Genomic DNA, 16,367 nt, shown 5'->3' with positions numbered 1-16,367 from the left:
TACCCGTGTAATTATGAGCCAACGTTGGACAGCTGGGCCCTGAAGTGTCGGGAAGAGGGCGGGAATAAGTGTAAAGTTGGGAGTTTGGGAGGCAGTCGGAAGGGCAGACACGGTTGTCCCTCAGGAATTTATGACAGTAATGGAAAATATTGAGGCTCAGTACTGCAGTGTAGAACAATTCAACAACGTATCTTAATTAGAATATAGGCGTAGTTCCTATCAAGGTTTTAGGTTAACTTTTAAGACAGACAACAAAGGTAACCGTAAAATCAATGAGTTCAGCCGACAACGGACGAATCGTTAGACCAGGGCTCAGCAATGGAGGGGGAACGGTAAGGACCCGGGGAAGACCTGTCCACACTCATCAATTGGTGGTGTAGAGGTCTTCCTTTTCGGTTTAGAACATGTAAAAGTCAACGATAAGTTAACTTGACCTGGAGTAATGTTACCGTTATCAATACGGGACGTTACCGCTTTCCACTTTTGATTGGTTGGTTCGTATTCAAACTATTTGTAAAATGTTTTTATGGACCTGTGAATAATACCGTAATCTAACGTACAATGCGCCAGATGAAAATGTAGTTGGTCCCCCGTGCGTGGAGTAAATGACAAATTTAGTGGCTTAATTTGGCAACGTTTTTCTACCTTGCCCCACACACACACACACACACACACACACACACACACAGAAACGTGACTGAAGTCAAATAGTTGTGGACCACTTTTAAATGCTGTCGAAGCAGAAGTTATTATCAATAAATTGCAGCACATAGAAACTTGTCTCACACGCTAGTTGCTAGTCTGCGAGTATATAAACAGCATTCACTAAATTGCCAGATTTTTGACTGGGGTTTGGTGTGAGAACAGCAGAACAGGACGAGGGTCACTCAAACAAGTGTATCAAAACTTGAGAAACCACTCTATGTGTTAGATATGTAAATTGAATGTGTTGTATACTCTGATATTACTTGTGTTGCATTAGGTATTGAATGAATTACATTAAGACTATTTACATGGTTTAAAATAGCCCTGCTGTACGATGGGATGTAGGCTACCTTCTATTGGATTAAATCTGTCTGCACAAATGTAGTACCTGATGACGGTTGCAGGTCATGTGACCGTGGCAGGATAAAGCAGACTTCCATTTGTCAGTCTGAAGTGATTGTGACTGAATGAATTACACATGACACATTGACCAAAGTGGCTCTGAGCAAATATACATGTGGCAGTTGCCCCTGTAAGACTTTGTGCTGTTAATGAAAATATCAGCATGTGATGGAAGACTGCATCTTCTGTATGATGATTGACAGCGCTCTCACAGTCGAGGCTAAAAACATGAACATTTAAGTGCATAGAGACGCCATATTTGTAAGCACTTCATAGCTCAGGAAAGTTTGTCAGATTGTATGGACCCACAGAATGTTTGTCATTTTGATGCACAAAATGAGATCTATTTTGCTGTACTGTTAAGTGTGTGGAGCTCAGAAATGTATCATGATTTCAACAAAAAACAAAATACAACCTTCGCAATCAGACTTGACGTCATGATGACATCGGAGGTTTTGGCCACAGCTGTCTGGTTTGTTATGTTGTGCCCTAGATTGTGGGAATATCAAATGCAATATGCATAAAAACACTTTTCCTCTCTCTGGCTTTTGTGTCATCATCTTGCACTTTTCTATCTGTAATGTTAAGAAATTAAAATATATATATTTATGTTTTATAATATAATCATTTACTATCACCATGGGCATTTACTCTGCATGACTTACAAGGTGTCAGTTCATATTTGAAACATTGATATCACGTTTTTGCCTCATTGACATAGGTGAAAGCATTAGTCCAGAAAGTCCATTCTGCTCCCTCGTCCCTAAATGATTCGCTGGAGGGAGAAATCCAGGCCTTCCTCATTGATGAAGACCAGCTCCACACTTACGACGACCTCACCAAAGTCAACCCGGTGACCCCATCGACAGGTAACAGTCTTTATTTATTGAAACACAGCCAGTGTGACTCGGTGTTTTCCAGCTCATGTCACCTTGGATTGAAGCATTTGCTGTGTGTTGTTTAACCAACATCAAGATCAAACCTGCGGGGTCATGATAAAGTAAAATAAGAATGCATGAATCATTGCAGTGTACACAATGAGAGCGATCAGGTTTCACTCAGGAGAGTGAACCAAGGGCATGAACTACTAGCTTCATGCATCCACAAAACACCAATTCTTGCATTCCGTATACTTGTATAATACAGTAGGGCTGTATTATACAAGTATACGGTACAAGTATAATACAAGTAGATATGAAGCATCATATCTTTAAGTGTCTATGTACAACATTTTTTGATCAGTCATTTTACTCCGTTGTTTGCCTTGACATAAAAATGCAGTGTCATTGGCATTATGTAAAAAAAGATATCTGTGTAGATTTCCGTTTATATTTCGAGGTGGTGTTCGTTTCCGCCCAAAGGAGAAAACACAACAGTGCAGCTTCTCAACAGCAGAGGTCAGGGTGTGACAGCGTGCAATAGCTGAAGGATCTTGAACTGATTATGCTGCATCTGTTCTATGGATCATGTTATTTTATATAGATGCTGGTTTCTCATATGGATGAACATATCTTTACCATTTTAATTCTGCTGTCCACTCTGGTGTTGTCTCGTTCCTGCCTCAGGTGGTTATCATCTGTATATTTTGGCTCGTCTGTTTTTTCCTGTTAATGTCTAATGATGTTTAATATTCTCCTCCGTTAGTGCTGAAATGCCTGCAGGCCAGGTACAGCGTGAAGGTGTTTTACACCCATGCTGGCTGCACCTTGGTGGCTCTAAACCCCTTTCAGCCAATCCCAGACCTCTACTCTCTGGATGTGATGAAGGAGTATCACGGCGCTCCTCAGCCTCAGGTATTTACAAAGCAACAACTGTAACTTACGCATGCGTCTCTATAGAGCTTTTTAATGATGGTGGGGGAAGATGGATTGTGGTGGATGCAGGGGTGTGGGTGTGGGTGCATTGTTGGACTTTGGCTTCTTCAGAGGGTTCCCGGGACTTCCAGGAATAAGTCATGCACCAATGCAGACCTTCAAAAATGACCCAACTGGTACGAGTGAGTCAACAAGTCAGCATCGAGCAATGTTTCATCAGAATGTCTGATTTTTACCTGATTAGTTTAAAAGAGCAATAAAACAAAAACCCTGCTGTTTTGTGGTCAAACATAAATCCTCCTGTTCCTCGTCCGCTTCCTTTATTTCAGGAACAACTTCAAAGTCAAACTCTAAAAATGACCAGTATCTTAATAAGTGTTTGTTTTTTTGCCAACAGGAGTTCAAACCACATATCTTTATTGTGGCAGAAGAAGCCTACAGGAATGTTCAGGGCCAGCTGGAGCCGGTGAACCAATCCCTGGTGGTCAGCGGTGAGAGCGGTGCAGGAAAGGTAAACCGATACAGAGCGTGTTACGCTTAAGGAATGAACGTAACCTTTGACGGTATATAGACTAGGCTGATTATGCATTTAGAAGTCTTGGAGTGACTCGTGCTCTGAATAATATGACAGTGTATTGTTCGTCAACTATTTTGATTCGGGATTAATCACGTAAGTCATGTTTCCTGTTACCTCTCAGGACCTGCAGGTCAACAAACAACTTGAAGTTGGGCTCCGCGACGGCTGTAAACTGGGTCACAGGATCAGTAGAAACACGCTTCAGTGGACTTTTGATTTGTTTCCTTACAGACGTGGACGTCTCGTTGCCTGATGAAATACTACGCCACCGTGGCGGCTTCCTCCTCAGTGGTGAAGAGTCAGGACACAGTGGAGAGGATAGAGAAGAGGGTGCTGGATTCCAACCCCATCATGGAAGCTTTCGGTGAGATAACTGATGATCGCTGGTTTCTCGTTACTGTGAAAACAACCACTGCGGACACTCGCTGAGTCAACACTTTACCCTCCATGTAGGCAACGCCTGTACGCTACGGAACAACAACAGCAGTCGCTTCGGAAAGTACATCCAGCTCCAGCTAGACAGGTACTCACAACGGATCCTGCCGCACTCTCTTCTCCGTCACGTGAGATGGAGTCAGTACAAGTTGTTGGTGGGTTTGACGTGTTGTTTTTCCATGAAGGTGTCAGCTGTTAGTGGGGGCGTCTGTGCAAACCTATTTGCTGGAGAAGACCAGGGTGGCCTGCCAACTGGCTAATGAGAGGAACTTCCACATCTTCTACCAGGTGAGTTAACGGGGTGGCACGTGTCCTATTTTGGTTTAGCGTTGACACTTTCACGTGTGCAGATGCTGAGAGTGTTTTTGTTTTTCAGATGATGAAAGGGTCCACAGAGGAGCAGAGGAAGGAGTGGAAGATGCCACACGGGCAACGTTTTGTGTGGCTGCCAAATTCTGAAAAAACTATTGAGGGTTCGGTCTTTAATTTTAATGTGTATTAAGGAATGTTTGTCTTTTTATTCTATACGTTTATGTGAATCTCACAAGTACCTTCTCTTCACGTGTTGTTTTTATAGAGGATTGTTTTCATGAGACTGTGGAGGCAATGGTTCATCTGGGCATTAATGCAGAAAGGCAGAGACAAATATTCAGGGTAAGGTACTCTTCATCGGAAACATTTATATTCAACCCCCTCTATTTAGCATTTATAAACGCTATACAAACATTTAATGAATTAAAAAAACCTTAATGTAGTTCTGAGTAGGTTAAAGGACCTTTTGAAGTCTACAATTATAACTTCTCCTATGAAGACATATTTTATATTATTACAACTGTGTTTCACTATATCATCATTCATTATGTTTATGCACCAGCATCCAGCTGTTTGTGCACACAGGACCAGTTACAGTTTACAAATACATTAATAACTTATATCTGCTTACAACTACATTGTAGTTATGGATGGGCGATATGGCCAAATTCTTCTATCAAGATGTAGGTAATTTCATATCTCGATAACGATATACATCATGATGTATATCGTTATCACATGTATAACATGTTTTCTGGTAAGTCAGGAAATAGATGAAATAACCATATGGTTTTGTATACCCTTGTGTGAATTAAATACTTTCATTAAAAAGGTAGTTCAAATACGAATTAATTTACTGAGTATTTTATTAGGAACTTTTGTGCCGTATAAACATAACAGTTTCACTGAAAAACATTATTTATTTAATGTTTATATACTGCTTATGAATGCTAAATATTGGGGTTAAAGTAAAGTGTTACCGTAAGCACAGAATATACTTGTCTTATTCTATTTGTTGCGTTACAGATACTAGCGGGGATTCTGCAGTTGGGGAATGTGAATTTCTCCTCTTCAGCGGATGAATCACAACCGTGTCACCTCGACGAGCAGTCCAAAGGTATTGGATAAGATTTAGTTTGAGATATTTAATCAACTCACTTCCAGTTATTGAGTACAGAATGCTGCTCAAAGAGATTTTCTTTTTAAAGAAACAACGAATAAATCCCATGACACTCCCGTCTGTGTTTCAGACTTTTCGCAGAGGGCTGCTGAGCTGCTGTGTGTCTCGGCTGAGGAGCTCCAGATGTGTTTGCGAGTGAGGACGCTGAAGGCGGGGAAGCAGAGCCTGCTGAAGCCCTGTTCCCGGGCCGAGTGCAGCGTGAGGAGAGACTGCCTGGCCAAGGTCATCTACGCCCAGTAAGAATGAGGGTGTGATCGAGTGGAACAGCCGTGTGATGATATTATGTGAAGAGGGCGGGTCATGCTGGAGCTTGTTCTTGTCCTGTGACCAAGACTTTGTCCACAAACACTCAAATGTGAAACCATCATGCCCCTTTGTTTACAATAAACAGAGACATGTCTGTAAATCACTCTTTCTATTTACATTCTGTCTATTTTTTGGAAAAGGAGTAAGAGTTTGAGTCTTTTTTTTCTCACAGATTATTCGATTGGCTGGTTACATTCATCAACAACAGCATATGTGCAGACAAATCCACGTGGTGCAACTTCATAGGTAAAGACATTATCATCTTTTACTTTGTTGAATATGAATACATCTCTATCTTCCCAAAGTTTCTTCTCATAAGCTCACACATTGCTCTCCTCTCTGTGATCTCCAGGAGTTCTAGATGTGTACGGGTTTGAATGTTTCCAGATCAATAACCTGGAGCAGCTGTGCATCAACTACACCAACGAGAAGCTGCAGCAGCACTTTGTGGCTCATTATCTCAGAGCTCAGCAGGTACCACGTCCATCACTTTTCCATGCAGAGATCTCGGGAGAGCCGTAGTCTCTCTGCTTGATGTGTTGATGCCTCGGCCGTTCAGGAGGCTTCACGAAAGCTCTGTTGATCGTGAACAGAACTTGTCGCAGCTTGTGTAATGCGCAGAAAATATTTTGTACTTGAATATTTATCTCTGCTTCTCCCAGGAGGAATATGTGTCGGAGGGGTTGGAGTGGTCTTTTGTCAAATACCAAGACAACCAGAGGTGTCTGGATCTTCTGGAGGGAAGTCCTGTCGGTGTGTTTTCTCTTCTTAATGAGGTATGCTGGTATGCTGTGTTTTTTTTTTTTAAATTATCAAATTTTTTATTGATAATTAATTTCATAACCCGCACACCCAAAAGCAAACAAAACAGCACACAATAATAATGGTAAAACTAAACGATACTAATTAGTGTATATATAGTTTTAAAAGAGAAAGACATTTTATGGAATTTAAATTTTTTACATTGAAGACATGTAATCGTCCCCTAATGCTTTTAACCCCTTGCTTTCCATGCATTCATTTGTCTGGTTTAGTCCGAACATTGACTTAATAGTAAATATATGCATCCGTAGTAAGTGCAGGTTGACCACTGTTTACATACCCGTCCTGTAGGAGAGTCGTCTTAACCGAGTCTCGGACGCAAACACGTTCCGGGTTCGTCTGGAGAAGGAGCTCTGTGTTAATGCCAACATCAGCTGGGACAAGTTCAGCAAGGTGCCACACTTCACTGTGGCCCATTACGCCGGCAAAGTCAACTACCAGATCCAGGGGATGGTGGAGAAAAACAAGGTGTGTGTGCTGTAGAGAAGAACTTTTTAATTTAGAAAGTTCCCCCACATATTCATCCACTCATCTCCTGCTGGATTCTGTGTTTTAGGACCCGGTGCCACCAGAGCTCACCGAACTGCTTCAGAAGTCTGACAACCCCCTGCTTCACCAGATCTTCGCCGATAAGGAAACCAAGAACCCGACTACCAAGGGGCTCAGTAAAGTCACCGTGGTCTCCAAGTTCAAGGTGGGAGTCAACTAAAGCCTTTATCACTAGGGTCACATGAGCTAGATGGGGCTTGTAGATTTCCTCCTGGGTCGGTCTAGTCATGGCTCTGATTATTGTGTGACTGCAGAACTCTCTGGAGAGCCTGATGAAGATCCTCCACACCACAACTCCTCACTACACTCGCTGCATCAAACCCAACCCAGACTGTAAGCCACTGATCTTCAAAAAGGAGGAGGTAGGTGGTGCTGTTGTCTTTCATTCAATGCTTTCTCTTTTCCCTGAAGGGAAAGGTTTTGATGGTTACTTCCTGTCTACTCTCAGGTTATCATGCAGCTGGAGGCCTGTGGGATCGTGGAGACTATTCATATTAGTGCTGCTGGCTTTCCAATCAGGTGAAACAATGTTTCTTTGGTAATTTTTTACCTCAAAGAGATAAAGTGGGGTTGTATGAGTTACTTATCCATAGTCGGTGTATTTAACAACCATTCAGTCCGACTATATATATTATGTTATACCTTCACTGTGTGATTACGTATTTATTCTACTTGTTTTGATCTTGTTTTTCTACTTATGTCTCTTGTTTGCTTGGATTATCCACTCTGCTGCTGTAATCCTGCAACTTTCCTGGCTGTGGGACTAATAACGGATTATCTTATCTAACCTACAGTAGATGGTCAATTTGGAGAAGCAGACAGGAGTAACAGCACGGCTATATACAGCAGAGCTATATACTGCTGTGGACAGGGGCAGCAGCAAAACATATTTTAGCCACGTAAAAAAAACAATCTTCGTTTAAGTGTACACTATAACTAGAATATTTTTACAGTTATCGTTTCATCAGAAAGCCCTTTCCTTTCTGAAGCCATTCTTTTCCGCTATGCTCCTTTTAAAGCATCAAGACTCCATTGACATAAAGAGTAATTTTACCAAGCAGAGCATTTGAGTTGCTGGTCTCAGTGAATCAGAACTAACACTTTAAAACACCAAAGTCACACAATAACACAAACTGACTTCTCGATCGAGGCAGCAGTCCTGCGAGGTAAAATTACTGTTTTGTGTTGTGGCCTTGAAGAGAGTATGGATGGATGTAATAAGAGAGTATGGATGGATGTAATAAGAGAGTATGGATGGATGTAATAAGAGAGTATAGATGGATGTAATAAGAGTATAGATGGATGTAATAAGAGAGTATAGATGGATGGAATAAGAGAGTATAGATGGATGGAATAAGAGAGTATAGATGGATGGAATAAGAGAGTATAGATGGATGGAATAAGAGTATAGATGGATGGAATAAGAGAGTATAGATGGATGGAATAAGAGAGTATAGATGGATGTAATAAGAGAGTATGGATGGATGTAATAAGAGAGTATGGATGGATGTAATAAGAGAGTATAGATGGATGTAATAAGAGTATAGATGGATGTAATAAGAGAGTATAGATGGATGGAATAAGAGAGTATAGATGGATGGAATAAGAGAGTATAGATGGATGGAATAAGAGAGTATAGATGGATGGAATAAGAGTATAGATGGATGGAATAAGAGAGTATAGATGGATGGAATAAGAGAGTATAGATGGATGGAATAAGAGAGTATAGATGGATGGAATAAGAGAGTATAGATGGATGGAATAAGAGAGTATAGATGGATGTAATAAGAGAGTATAGATGGATGTAATAAGAGAGTATAGATGGATGTAATAAGAGAGTATAGATGGATGTAATAAGAGAGTATAGATGGATGGAATAAGAGTATAGATGGATGGAATAATAGAGTATCGATGGATGTAATAAGAGAGTATAGATGGATGGAATAAGAGAGTATAGATGGATGTAATAAGAGAGTATAGATGGATGGAATGGCTTCAGGTCCCCGTACTCCTGTCTGTTTCTCCAAACTGGGGGCATGCTGATCGCCATTTAATAAGTTAATGCACTGCTCAAGTAACTCATACGAGCCCTCCTTAAAAAATCCGACCTATCCTTTTAATGTGTTGCTTTGTTTTTCTTGGATTTTGGTTGACTTGTTGTTTCTGTTGTACAGAATTCCTTTCAAAAGCTTCATGCAACGCTACGGACTGATTGCAAAATATTCGATTTTCCAGTCAGGGAGTGTTGGTAAGTACAGTTTGTTGTCGGGTTCAATTTAAGGTGATTTTTGGCACGTTCACTGTTGATAAAGAGTGATTTTATTTCCTCCTTTTAGGTCTGCTGATTTATTCACCTTTTCCTTCATTAGCCCTCTTAGTGAACGTGACTCTCAGTTCTCTACTCTGCTGGGGACTTTTCCATTTGGTGTATAAAAACAAGACTTTCTAACAAAATGTACAACTTCTTATGAACTTTCCAGGTAAATGCTTGAACCTCTGACTATCAGAGCTTGCTTTGCATGTTTTGTGTTTCTTCACTCATCCCTGATCAATGCATGCTTGGACTTAAATTCCTCTTTAACGCGCTATTTAGCTGCTTTTTAGCCATGCTAGCAGCATCGCTCTATGGATGGCATTGTTGGTCTGTCTGCCAGTCAGTGTGTCTGCCTATATGTTCCAGGCTGGAATATGTCAACTTTTGGATGGATTGCAAATATTTTGTCCAGACATTAATGTTGCACAGAGGACCTATCTGACTGACTTGGGTGATCCTCTAGCACCACCCTGATGCTTACATTTGAGGATTTTAGTGAAAAGTCTTTGATGGATTGCCATAAAATTTGGTACACCACGAGATCAAATACTTTGGTTTATGACCAAATACCTGCAAAACTAATAACACTCCCATCAGCCTCGGCTGTATTTTGTGTTTAATGCAAATTAGCAAACGTTAGCATGCTGAACTGAGAAGGTGAGCATGGTAAACATTATGCCTGCTAAACATCCGCTTGTTAACATCGTTGTTAGCGTTTAGCTCAGAGTACTGCCTTGTTCAGCCTCTAAGCACGGCTGTACACTCTCAAGTCTCGTTGCATGAATTTTCAAAGAACCCGCTCACTAAACCTGAATCAGGTTTGAAGGATTCTTTGAATTCAGACAAGAGTAATCGCATCGGAATCTGTGGAAACTGTGCTGTTGATTCTGATGGATTCCTCTGTGCTCTTTCACGCTTAACCAGTTTTTACCTCACTGACTGAATCCTAAGTGGTGAAAGTGAATCTCTGGACAGTTGTGTGCTGCTCTGCCCTTAACTTGAATAATGTCTCTAGTGCTTCACTCTGATTCTGATGTCCCTCTCAGATGCGGAGGCTGACGGCGGCGACATTCTCCGGCAAGAGGTGGAGAAGCTCCTCGGCGTCATGCTACAGAACAAGGCGTTTGACCCCTCACACAACCGTGACAGTGAAAAACCCAATGTATGGGTGCACTGCGGAATGACTAAAGTGTTTCTCACCCAGTTGATGGTCAGTCATGTATACACACAGACATCCTCACGTGATTTAAAGTGTATGTGGAACAGAAATACCTGGGAAGTAATAAGCTAAAGTACTACATATTGCCCAGAATTTCTTTTTTCGATCCGGCCGTATCGTCTCAGTTACTTAACAGGCCGGTAAAGCAAATAAGGGCTCTGGTCTTTTTTTGGAGTACTGACCTGCCTGACTGTTGTCTCACAGCTAGATTCGCTGGAGGATCAGAGGAAGAAGATCCTGTCTCGGTGTGCCTTCTCCATTCAGTGCTGCTGGCTGAGGTACCAGCGACGCAGACGCCGTGCGCGCCAGCACTCTGCTACGCTGATCCAAGCAGGTAAACTCTTAATGCCCTGGCCAGGTACCACTGAGTGGAATCAGTAGAGCTTTGTGGCCTCACTCCCGCTGAGTCCTGCTGGCTTTGACCTCACTGTCTGGCCAACAGGAACCAGCTGGCAGAGTCCGTACACAATGTTTGCAGGCTGACAGTTAGTCCCTTCGAAGGCAGCAGAAGCTGCCGCAGCAGCTCATCTGATTAACTGTTGAAGACCGGTGTTCTGAATGGGAGCACATAAACATTTGTCTCCATAATGCAGAGATTACACTTGCAGATTTAATGGCTCGGTCAGAGGTTGAATGTGTTTTATGCCTCCCACAGTGGTGCGGTCGTGGCTGGTCAGGAGGCGGGTCCAGAGACGCAGCAGAGCAGCTGCACTCATCCAGAGCACCTGGAGGAAGTGGAGGGTGAGATATCGCATCTTAGGCTAGCTGCTACATTAGCTGCCGCTTGTTTAACACATCCATATCTCTGACCAGACTGTCGGTGGTCGAGTTGCATCATGGGTAATGGCGGCCCGGTCTTTACTGTCCATCGTGAGTCTTACGATGTTATAGGAGAGCTATGCTAAATCTCTCCAGGGACAACAAATAGTCTTAGCAGTAGCAATAGCATTGTTTATCAATGTGCACTGGCCCTGTAAAGAACGAACAAATAAACGTGGAGTTGTGGATTATGTGTAAAGTATTTTTGTTTTTGTGGCAGGCCCTATTGAAATCCTTGGCCGAGGCAGAACTGGATGACGCAAAGGACTTCGCGGAGGAGGACTTGCCAGTGTTGGACTCTGTTATCAGGCAGCGGGGCTCAGTGCAGCTCTCCTCCATCCAGGAGCCCGTCTCCGTGCGAGGGTGGCCCATGGGCCTGGCCCTGGCCTCGACGCCGTCCATCACCATGTCTCTGACAGCCACAGGCTTCCAGAAGATGGTGTCTGTGATGGCCTCCCTCAACCTGCCCTCCAGGAGAGGGGAGTATAAGGTGAAGCCCAATCAGTACTCGCAGGAGCTAGCCTCCATACGGGCTCAACCCAAGGTGAGGGCACACGGCTCCGTTTAATCTCCCATCAAGCTTCTATCATCTGGAGGATTTTTATGGTCATTTTGAGATTCAACTTTTTTCTTTTCTTCTCAGGGATCTGTGAAGCTGCACTATCAGCGATCTCCACTACTCTATGCTGACACGCAACCAGACATGAAGAGCGACGTGACGGGGTTCAATGCGATCCTGCTCGAGAAAACGTTGTAAGCTTCCTCCCTTTGCTGAACACTAAAGGTGGATTTCATGGACTTGTGTTATTGCAGTGGAGCATCTGCTCTTCCATAACCTGACAGAGGGAACAACCCTGTTTTTGTTTTTGTTAAATGTGTTTTAAAAGTCGTCATTTACAGTTTTCTTAAAGAATGCCGAATTTGAATGCACAGAATGGCAAAACCTGCACCCTGGCATCAGCATTCTTTTAACCCACCAAAGTTAGGAAAGATAATGTGTCACTGTGCTGTGAACCTGACTTCATAAATCATCTGTAGTCACCTTCAGGCTCCAGGGACGAAAAATCATATCTGATTCAAAATCACAGACAGACTGTCCAGAAACTCTGACCTCTGACCTGCCACATCTGAGATGAGACGTAGAAATCATTGAACGGGGTTTGGGTTATGATGATGTCATTGCAGGACAGAGCCTTTGTCCCTGTTTGGAAAACAGAAATTCTGTCTCATTTGTCTTAGAGCATCTGACTATATAGATCAAAGTATTGGGCCTTTTGATGAGTGCCTTTCTTAAAAATCAACACTTGAATCACAAATGGGCTGTTGGTAGGCCTATATGTATTTATTTTAGGGTGGTTATCTTTGTGATTTTTATAGATTTATTTTGGGTGCAAAAACGTTATAGAATCTGCAATAACATCCTACATTTATTTTGAGTGTGATTTGTGTGTGGGGGGGTATTAATTAAGCAAGTATTGCACATGTAAAGCACATATTGCACATTAAAGCCACAGACCTGCTCACATACAGCAACAAGCGGACATGAACGAGAAGACGCATCACTTGTGTGAAACAGGGAAAGGATGAACCCAGGTTTATTCAAATTGCTGCTTTTTTTTTTTTTATATAAACATCTGTAAAATATTTGCCTATGCCACATTGTGTGGATTTTAATCTGCTGCAGTTCAAAGCATTAATGCAAGTACTGTATTACATACCAAAGTCTTCTTACACTTCTTTCATATGTGAGAACTCACGCCATTATAGCCATCAAGTTTTACTATATTTGTCATTTTAATATGCAAAACATCTTCTGCTTTAATTAATGTTAATTTTGATCCTATGCATTACCCACAGACGGCTGTTGACTCCTTTCATATCTTCATTTGCTCTTTTAACCTTTTTCCAGCTTTAGATTCACTCAAATGTGTCATTGATGACAGTTTAATTTGAAGTGTATACTATTGTCAGTGGTACCAAGGGATTAATGTATATCTTGAAATATGTTAATATTTAAATGAACGTTTCCTTGAAATAAATGTTAATAAAAATGTAAGATACATTTTCCTTTCACCTTAAACTTTGTTTACGTGTGATCAGCTGTTCCACAAGTGACTTTTTTTCATCACAGCCCTGTAAAGCCTTTAGTGTTGACTCGGGTAGTGATATTGTTTAAAAATATTTCAGCATTTATTTGAATACTATATACATGCATACTGTAGCATAACAAGGCACAGGACAGGAGGATGTATCAACACAAATTACAGGAACTAAACTTCATGCTAATAATTCAGAGACTTTATACAAAAATATAATCACAAGTGATCCGATAGACAAACTAATGCCGGCACAATTTTACAAAACACCAGCCCCATTGGATGATTTGGCTTCATTTTCGACAATTTTCAAACACCGATCTGAAAATTCAACAAACAGAGGCTCCTGCATGGCGGCCTTCATAGCGTCGTCTTTGCTGTCTGCACCGTCAATGGAGCGCAGCAACTGTCTCAGATGGGGGTTGCAAAGGAGATCTCGTAGCTCTTTTGACTGACCTGAAGAGAAATACCAAAACATGAATTACCCACGTCTAATATTTTTGAAATCTTAATTTATGTGGTTATTAGTGAATACAAGAGGATGTGTGATGCTGCTGCCAATAGTGTTAAGAACAGACGAAGGGTACTGTTGGATTATTACCTAACAGCTTGAGCCTCTGCAGAGGCGCTTTGTCAACGATGTCCTCTTCGTGCAGAAGATCCTCAACAGTCCACGTCTCTGCAAAGACGGGAAGGCAAAAAGGGCTCATCACTCAGGACAAAAGGTTCGACTGTAGGATTTCGATCACTTAATCTCACAGCCATCTTTGTTGTGCCTTAAACTAATAAGGCATATTAAATACTTGACGAATGAAAAGTACTGACTATAATACAATAGATTAATATAATAACTTAAGTGCAAAATTAACATAACAGTTTAAAGTGCATTTATAGAGAAAAAATGAATACATATTTCCAGCTGACTGTTTACATGCATGCACACTAATAGAGTAATCAGATTAAGACAATAGTTTGATTACACGGGGGTATGTGTTACTATGTGCTTGTTAATGATGATCATGATACCTCCATATGATTTCATCACAATATGAGTCCATGATTTTGTGCAAGTTGCCCAGTCCAACCTGTTATAATCCATTTGTGTTGTGCTCTTGCTGGCTGGTAAGGACACACTATACAAAGAAATGGGATCAGAGAAATAACTCCATACCAGTGTTGAAAGAATCCGTAGCTTCGGGATCAATAGGTGCAGGCTGCTCAACAGGTAAGCAAGTGTCTGTGGACAAACAAAGAATTTCAATGGTGGATCAGTGGATGATGAGCAGAGCAATATGTCCTCCGAATATGATCGCAGCTTGTCTAAACTGCACAAAACTACATCACTAAAATACTGAGATCAAGCCCATTTACCTTTATGCCTCTTATAACAGCCAAGTGAACAACTGAAAGAGAGAAAGAAAAACAATAGGAGTAATTGAAAACAGAAATTTATCTAACAGATCCTTATGACTCTATAATAATAATAATACTGAATCAAGGTAATACACAGTGACATCAGCACATACAGTGTACAGATACTGTATGTTAACGAGTTACAATGTGATCATTGTAAATAGGGGATAACATATTACTAACAAAGTAGGTGTTTACTAACTTAAACTCAGAATGAATAATGAGCGAATGGATCAATTCATTTATCGATCAAAACAATTCGTGTTATCATTCGTTCAACTGCGGGAATAATGGCCTGTGACGTCAAAACGCATATCGTTTTGAGCTACGTAGGCTGCCGTCCCATGTGGTGTTGATGTCCGAATTGTTTTTCACGTGTCATTACAGAGGCATGGTCTGGAAATAAGCGCATATTTTTTTCTGGATTCTTAATTTTTTTTAGTTGCAGCCGTTCCCATGTTTTAAAGCGACATGTGTCGTGCATGATTATAAACGTACGTTAAGTGGTTGCGCTACGACGTTAACTGAATCGTAATTTAGCTTTAACGTTAGCTCATGGTAGATAGTGCTATTTGTATATGTTTTAGACTCTTACGTTAGGTCCAACAAACATACTTTTGTGCCAGGAGAACAGACAATATATTGGCTAATGTATTCTCCAATCTCAAATAACTTTTTTACTTTAGCCAAACAACTCGGTCGCTAATTGAAGGCTAGCTAACGTCGGCTAGCTTACAGAAAGTTATTTAAAGTTACTTACTATCTTATTTTGCAGGCTGGACATTTGTATTTTGGTGTATGTTCGCTGCAAACACTGCATATCTGCATCCTGGCGAGTAGAAGAAATAAGTGACTAACAAATTGGTTATTATGCTAGCACGGCAGCTCCTCATGCATGTGTGAAAATCCGGAAATGAATGATTCGTTTCCGGTTGGAAAGTCCTTCCTTTCAAAATAAAAGTATTTGACCTAACCCACGGTTCATTTTAGTAGTCAAACTCAAGCTAAACCCAAACGCTGATGCATTGGCGAACCTCTGGTTCTGCTGAGGAACACTTAACGCTTTTGTTCATCATTTATTTAGGTACATTTTCAATGACTGCAATGTATTTTCCACAATCCGCAACTGCATATATTTCGAATTCCCAGTCCTTATCATCCAGTGAAATAAAACATTAATTTAGGAGCCTTGTTGGGTAGGGCGAGGTTGGTCTGCAGTCAGTTTCCACAATTAAGTCAAGTGACCAAAAAGGACCATACAATTCGAAATGCACAAACAAATCTCTTTCTTGGCTATGGGCTCTTGACCTTGGTGTCTGGATGTGCGTGACACTCCTCTGGGATACAAAAAGTAAATAGAACAGGCCCTCACTCCCCCTGAGAAAACTGGACACAGGGGAGGGA

At 41.3% G+C, this 16,367-nt stretch overlaps 2 protein-coding genes across 2 annotated transcripts; one reads left to right on the top strand and one right to left on the bottom strand.

The window, feature by feature from the left end:
* The first annotated feature begins 88 nt into the window (after positions 1-88).
* myo19 (myosin XIX) lies at positions 89-13,934 on the top strand. Its single transcript, XM_076101843.1, has 24 exons — positions 89-332; positions 1,829-1,976; positions 2,752-2,900; positions 3,319-3,432; positions 3,730-3,862; positions 3,952-4,021; positions 4,119-4,221; positions 4,310-4,406; positions 4,511-4,587; positions 5,272-5,362; positions 5,496-5,661; positions 5,904-5,977; positions 6,084-6,205; positions 6,394-6,507; positions 6,845-7,021; positions 7,110-7,247; positions 7,357-7,464; positions 7,551-7,621; positions 9,277-9,350; positions 10,463-10,626; positions 10,840-10,969; positions 11,291-11,376; positions 11,675-11,998; positions 12,098-13,934. The coding sequence occupies exons 1-24, from the start codon at positions 273-275 to the stop codon at positions 12,209-12,211; spliced, it is 2,904 nt and encodes a 967-aa protein (XP_075957958.1). The 5' UTR covers positions 89-272; the 3' UTR covers positions 12,212-13,934.
* znhit3 (zinc finger, HIT-type containing 3) lies at positions 13,621-15,901 on the bottom strand. The gene is made up of 5 exons (XM_076101844.1): positions 15,724-15,901; positions 14,922-14,953; positions 14,722-14,787; positions 14,152-14,229; positions 13,621-14,006 (listed from the first exon to the last, which is right to left on the bottom strand). The coding sequence occupies exons 1-5, from the start codon at positions 15,789-15,791 to the stop codon at positions 13,810-13,812; spliced, it is 441 nt and encodes a 146-aa protein (XP_075957959.1). The 5' UTR covers positions 15,792-15,901; the 3' UTR covers positions 13,621-13,809.
* Between the last annotated feature and the right edge of the window lie 466 nt (positions 15,902-16,367).

Source organism: Anarhichas minor, unplaced genomic scaffold (genome assembly GCF_050575085.1).
Source record: "Anarhichas minor isolate MPS153535 unplaced genomic scaffold, ASM5057508v1 ptg000027l, whole genome shotgun sequence".
NCBI classification, from domain to species: domain Eukaryota; kingdom Metazoa; phylum Chordata; class Actinopteri; order Perciformes; family Anarhichadidae; genus Anarhichas; species Anarhichas minor.
Note: the sequence above shows the minus strand (reverse complement) of the source record. Positions and strands in the feature narration are given on the sequence as shown.

Excerpts from the sequence above, each read along its gene's own strand:
- myo19 (XM_076101843.1), top strand. The coding sequence starts at position 273 with ATGAGTTCAGCCGACAACGGACGAATCGTTAGACCAGGGCTCAGCAAT. Across the intron at positions 3,863-3,951 it reads CCCCATCATGGAAGCTTTCG|GCAACGCCTGTACGCTACGG; the intron begins GTGAGATAACTG and ends CCCTCCATGTAG. Across the intron at positions 5,363-5,495 it reads CCTCGACGAGCAGTCCAAAG|ACTTTTCGCAGAGGGCTGCT; the intron begins GTATTGGATAAG and ends TCTGTGTTTCAG.
- znhit3 (XM_076101844.1), bottom strand. The coding sequence starts at position 15,791 with ATGCAGATATGCAGTGTTTGCAGCGAACATACACCAAAATACAAATGT. Across the intron at positions 14,954-15,723 it reads CCAGCCTGCAAAATAAGATA|TTGTTCACTTGGCTGTTATA; the intron begins GTAAGTAACTTT and ends TCTCTCTTTCAG. Across the intron at positions 14,788-14,921 it reads CTGTTATAAGAGGCATAAAG|ACACTTGCTTACCTGTTGAG; the intron begins GTAAATGGGCTT and ends GTTTGTCCACAG.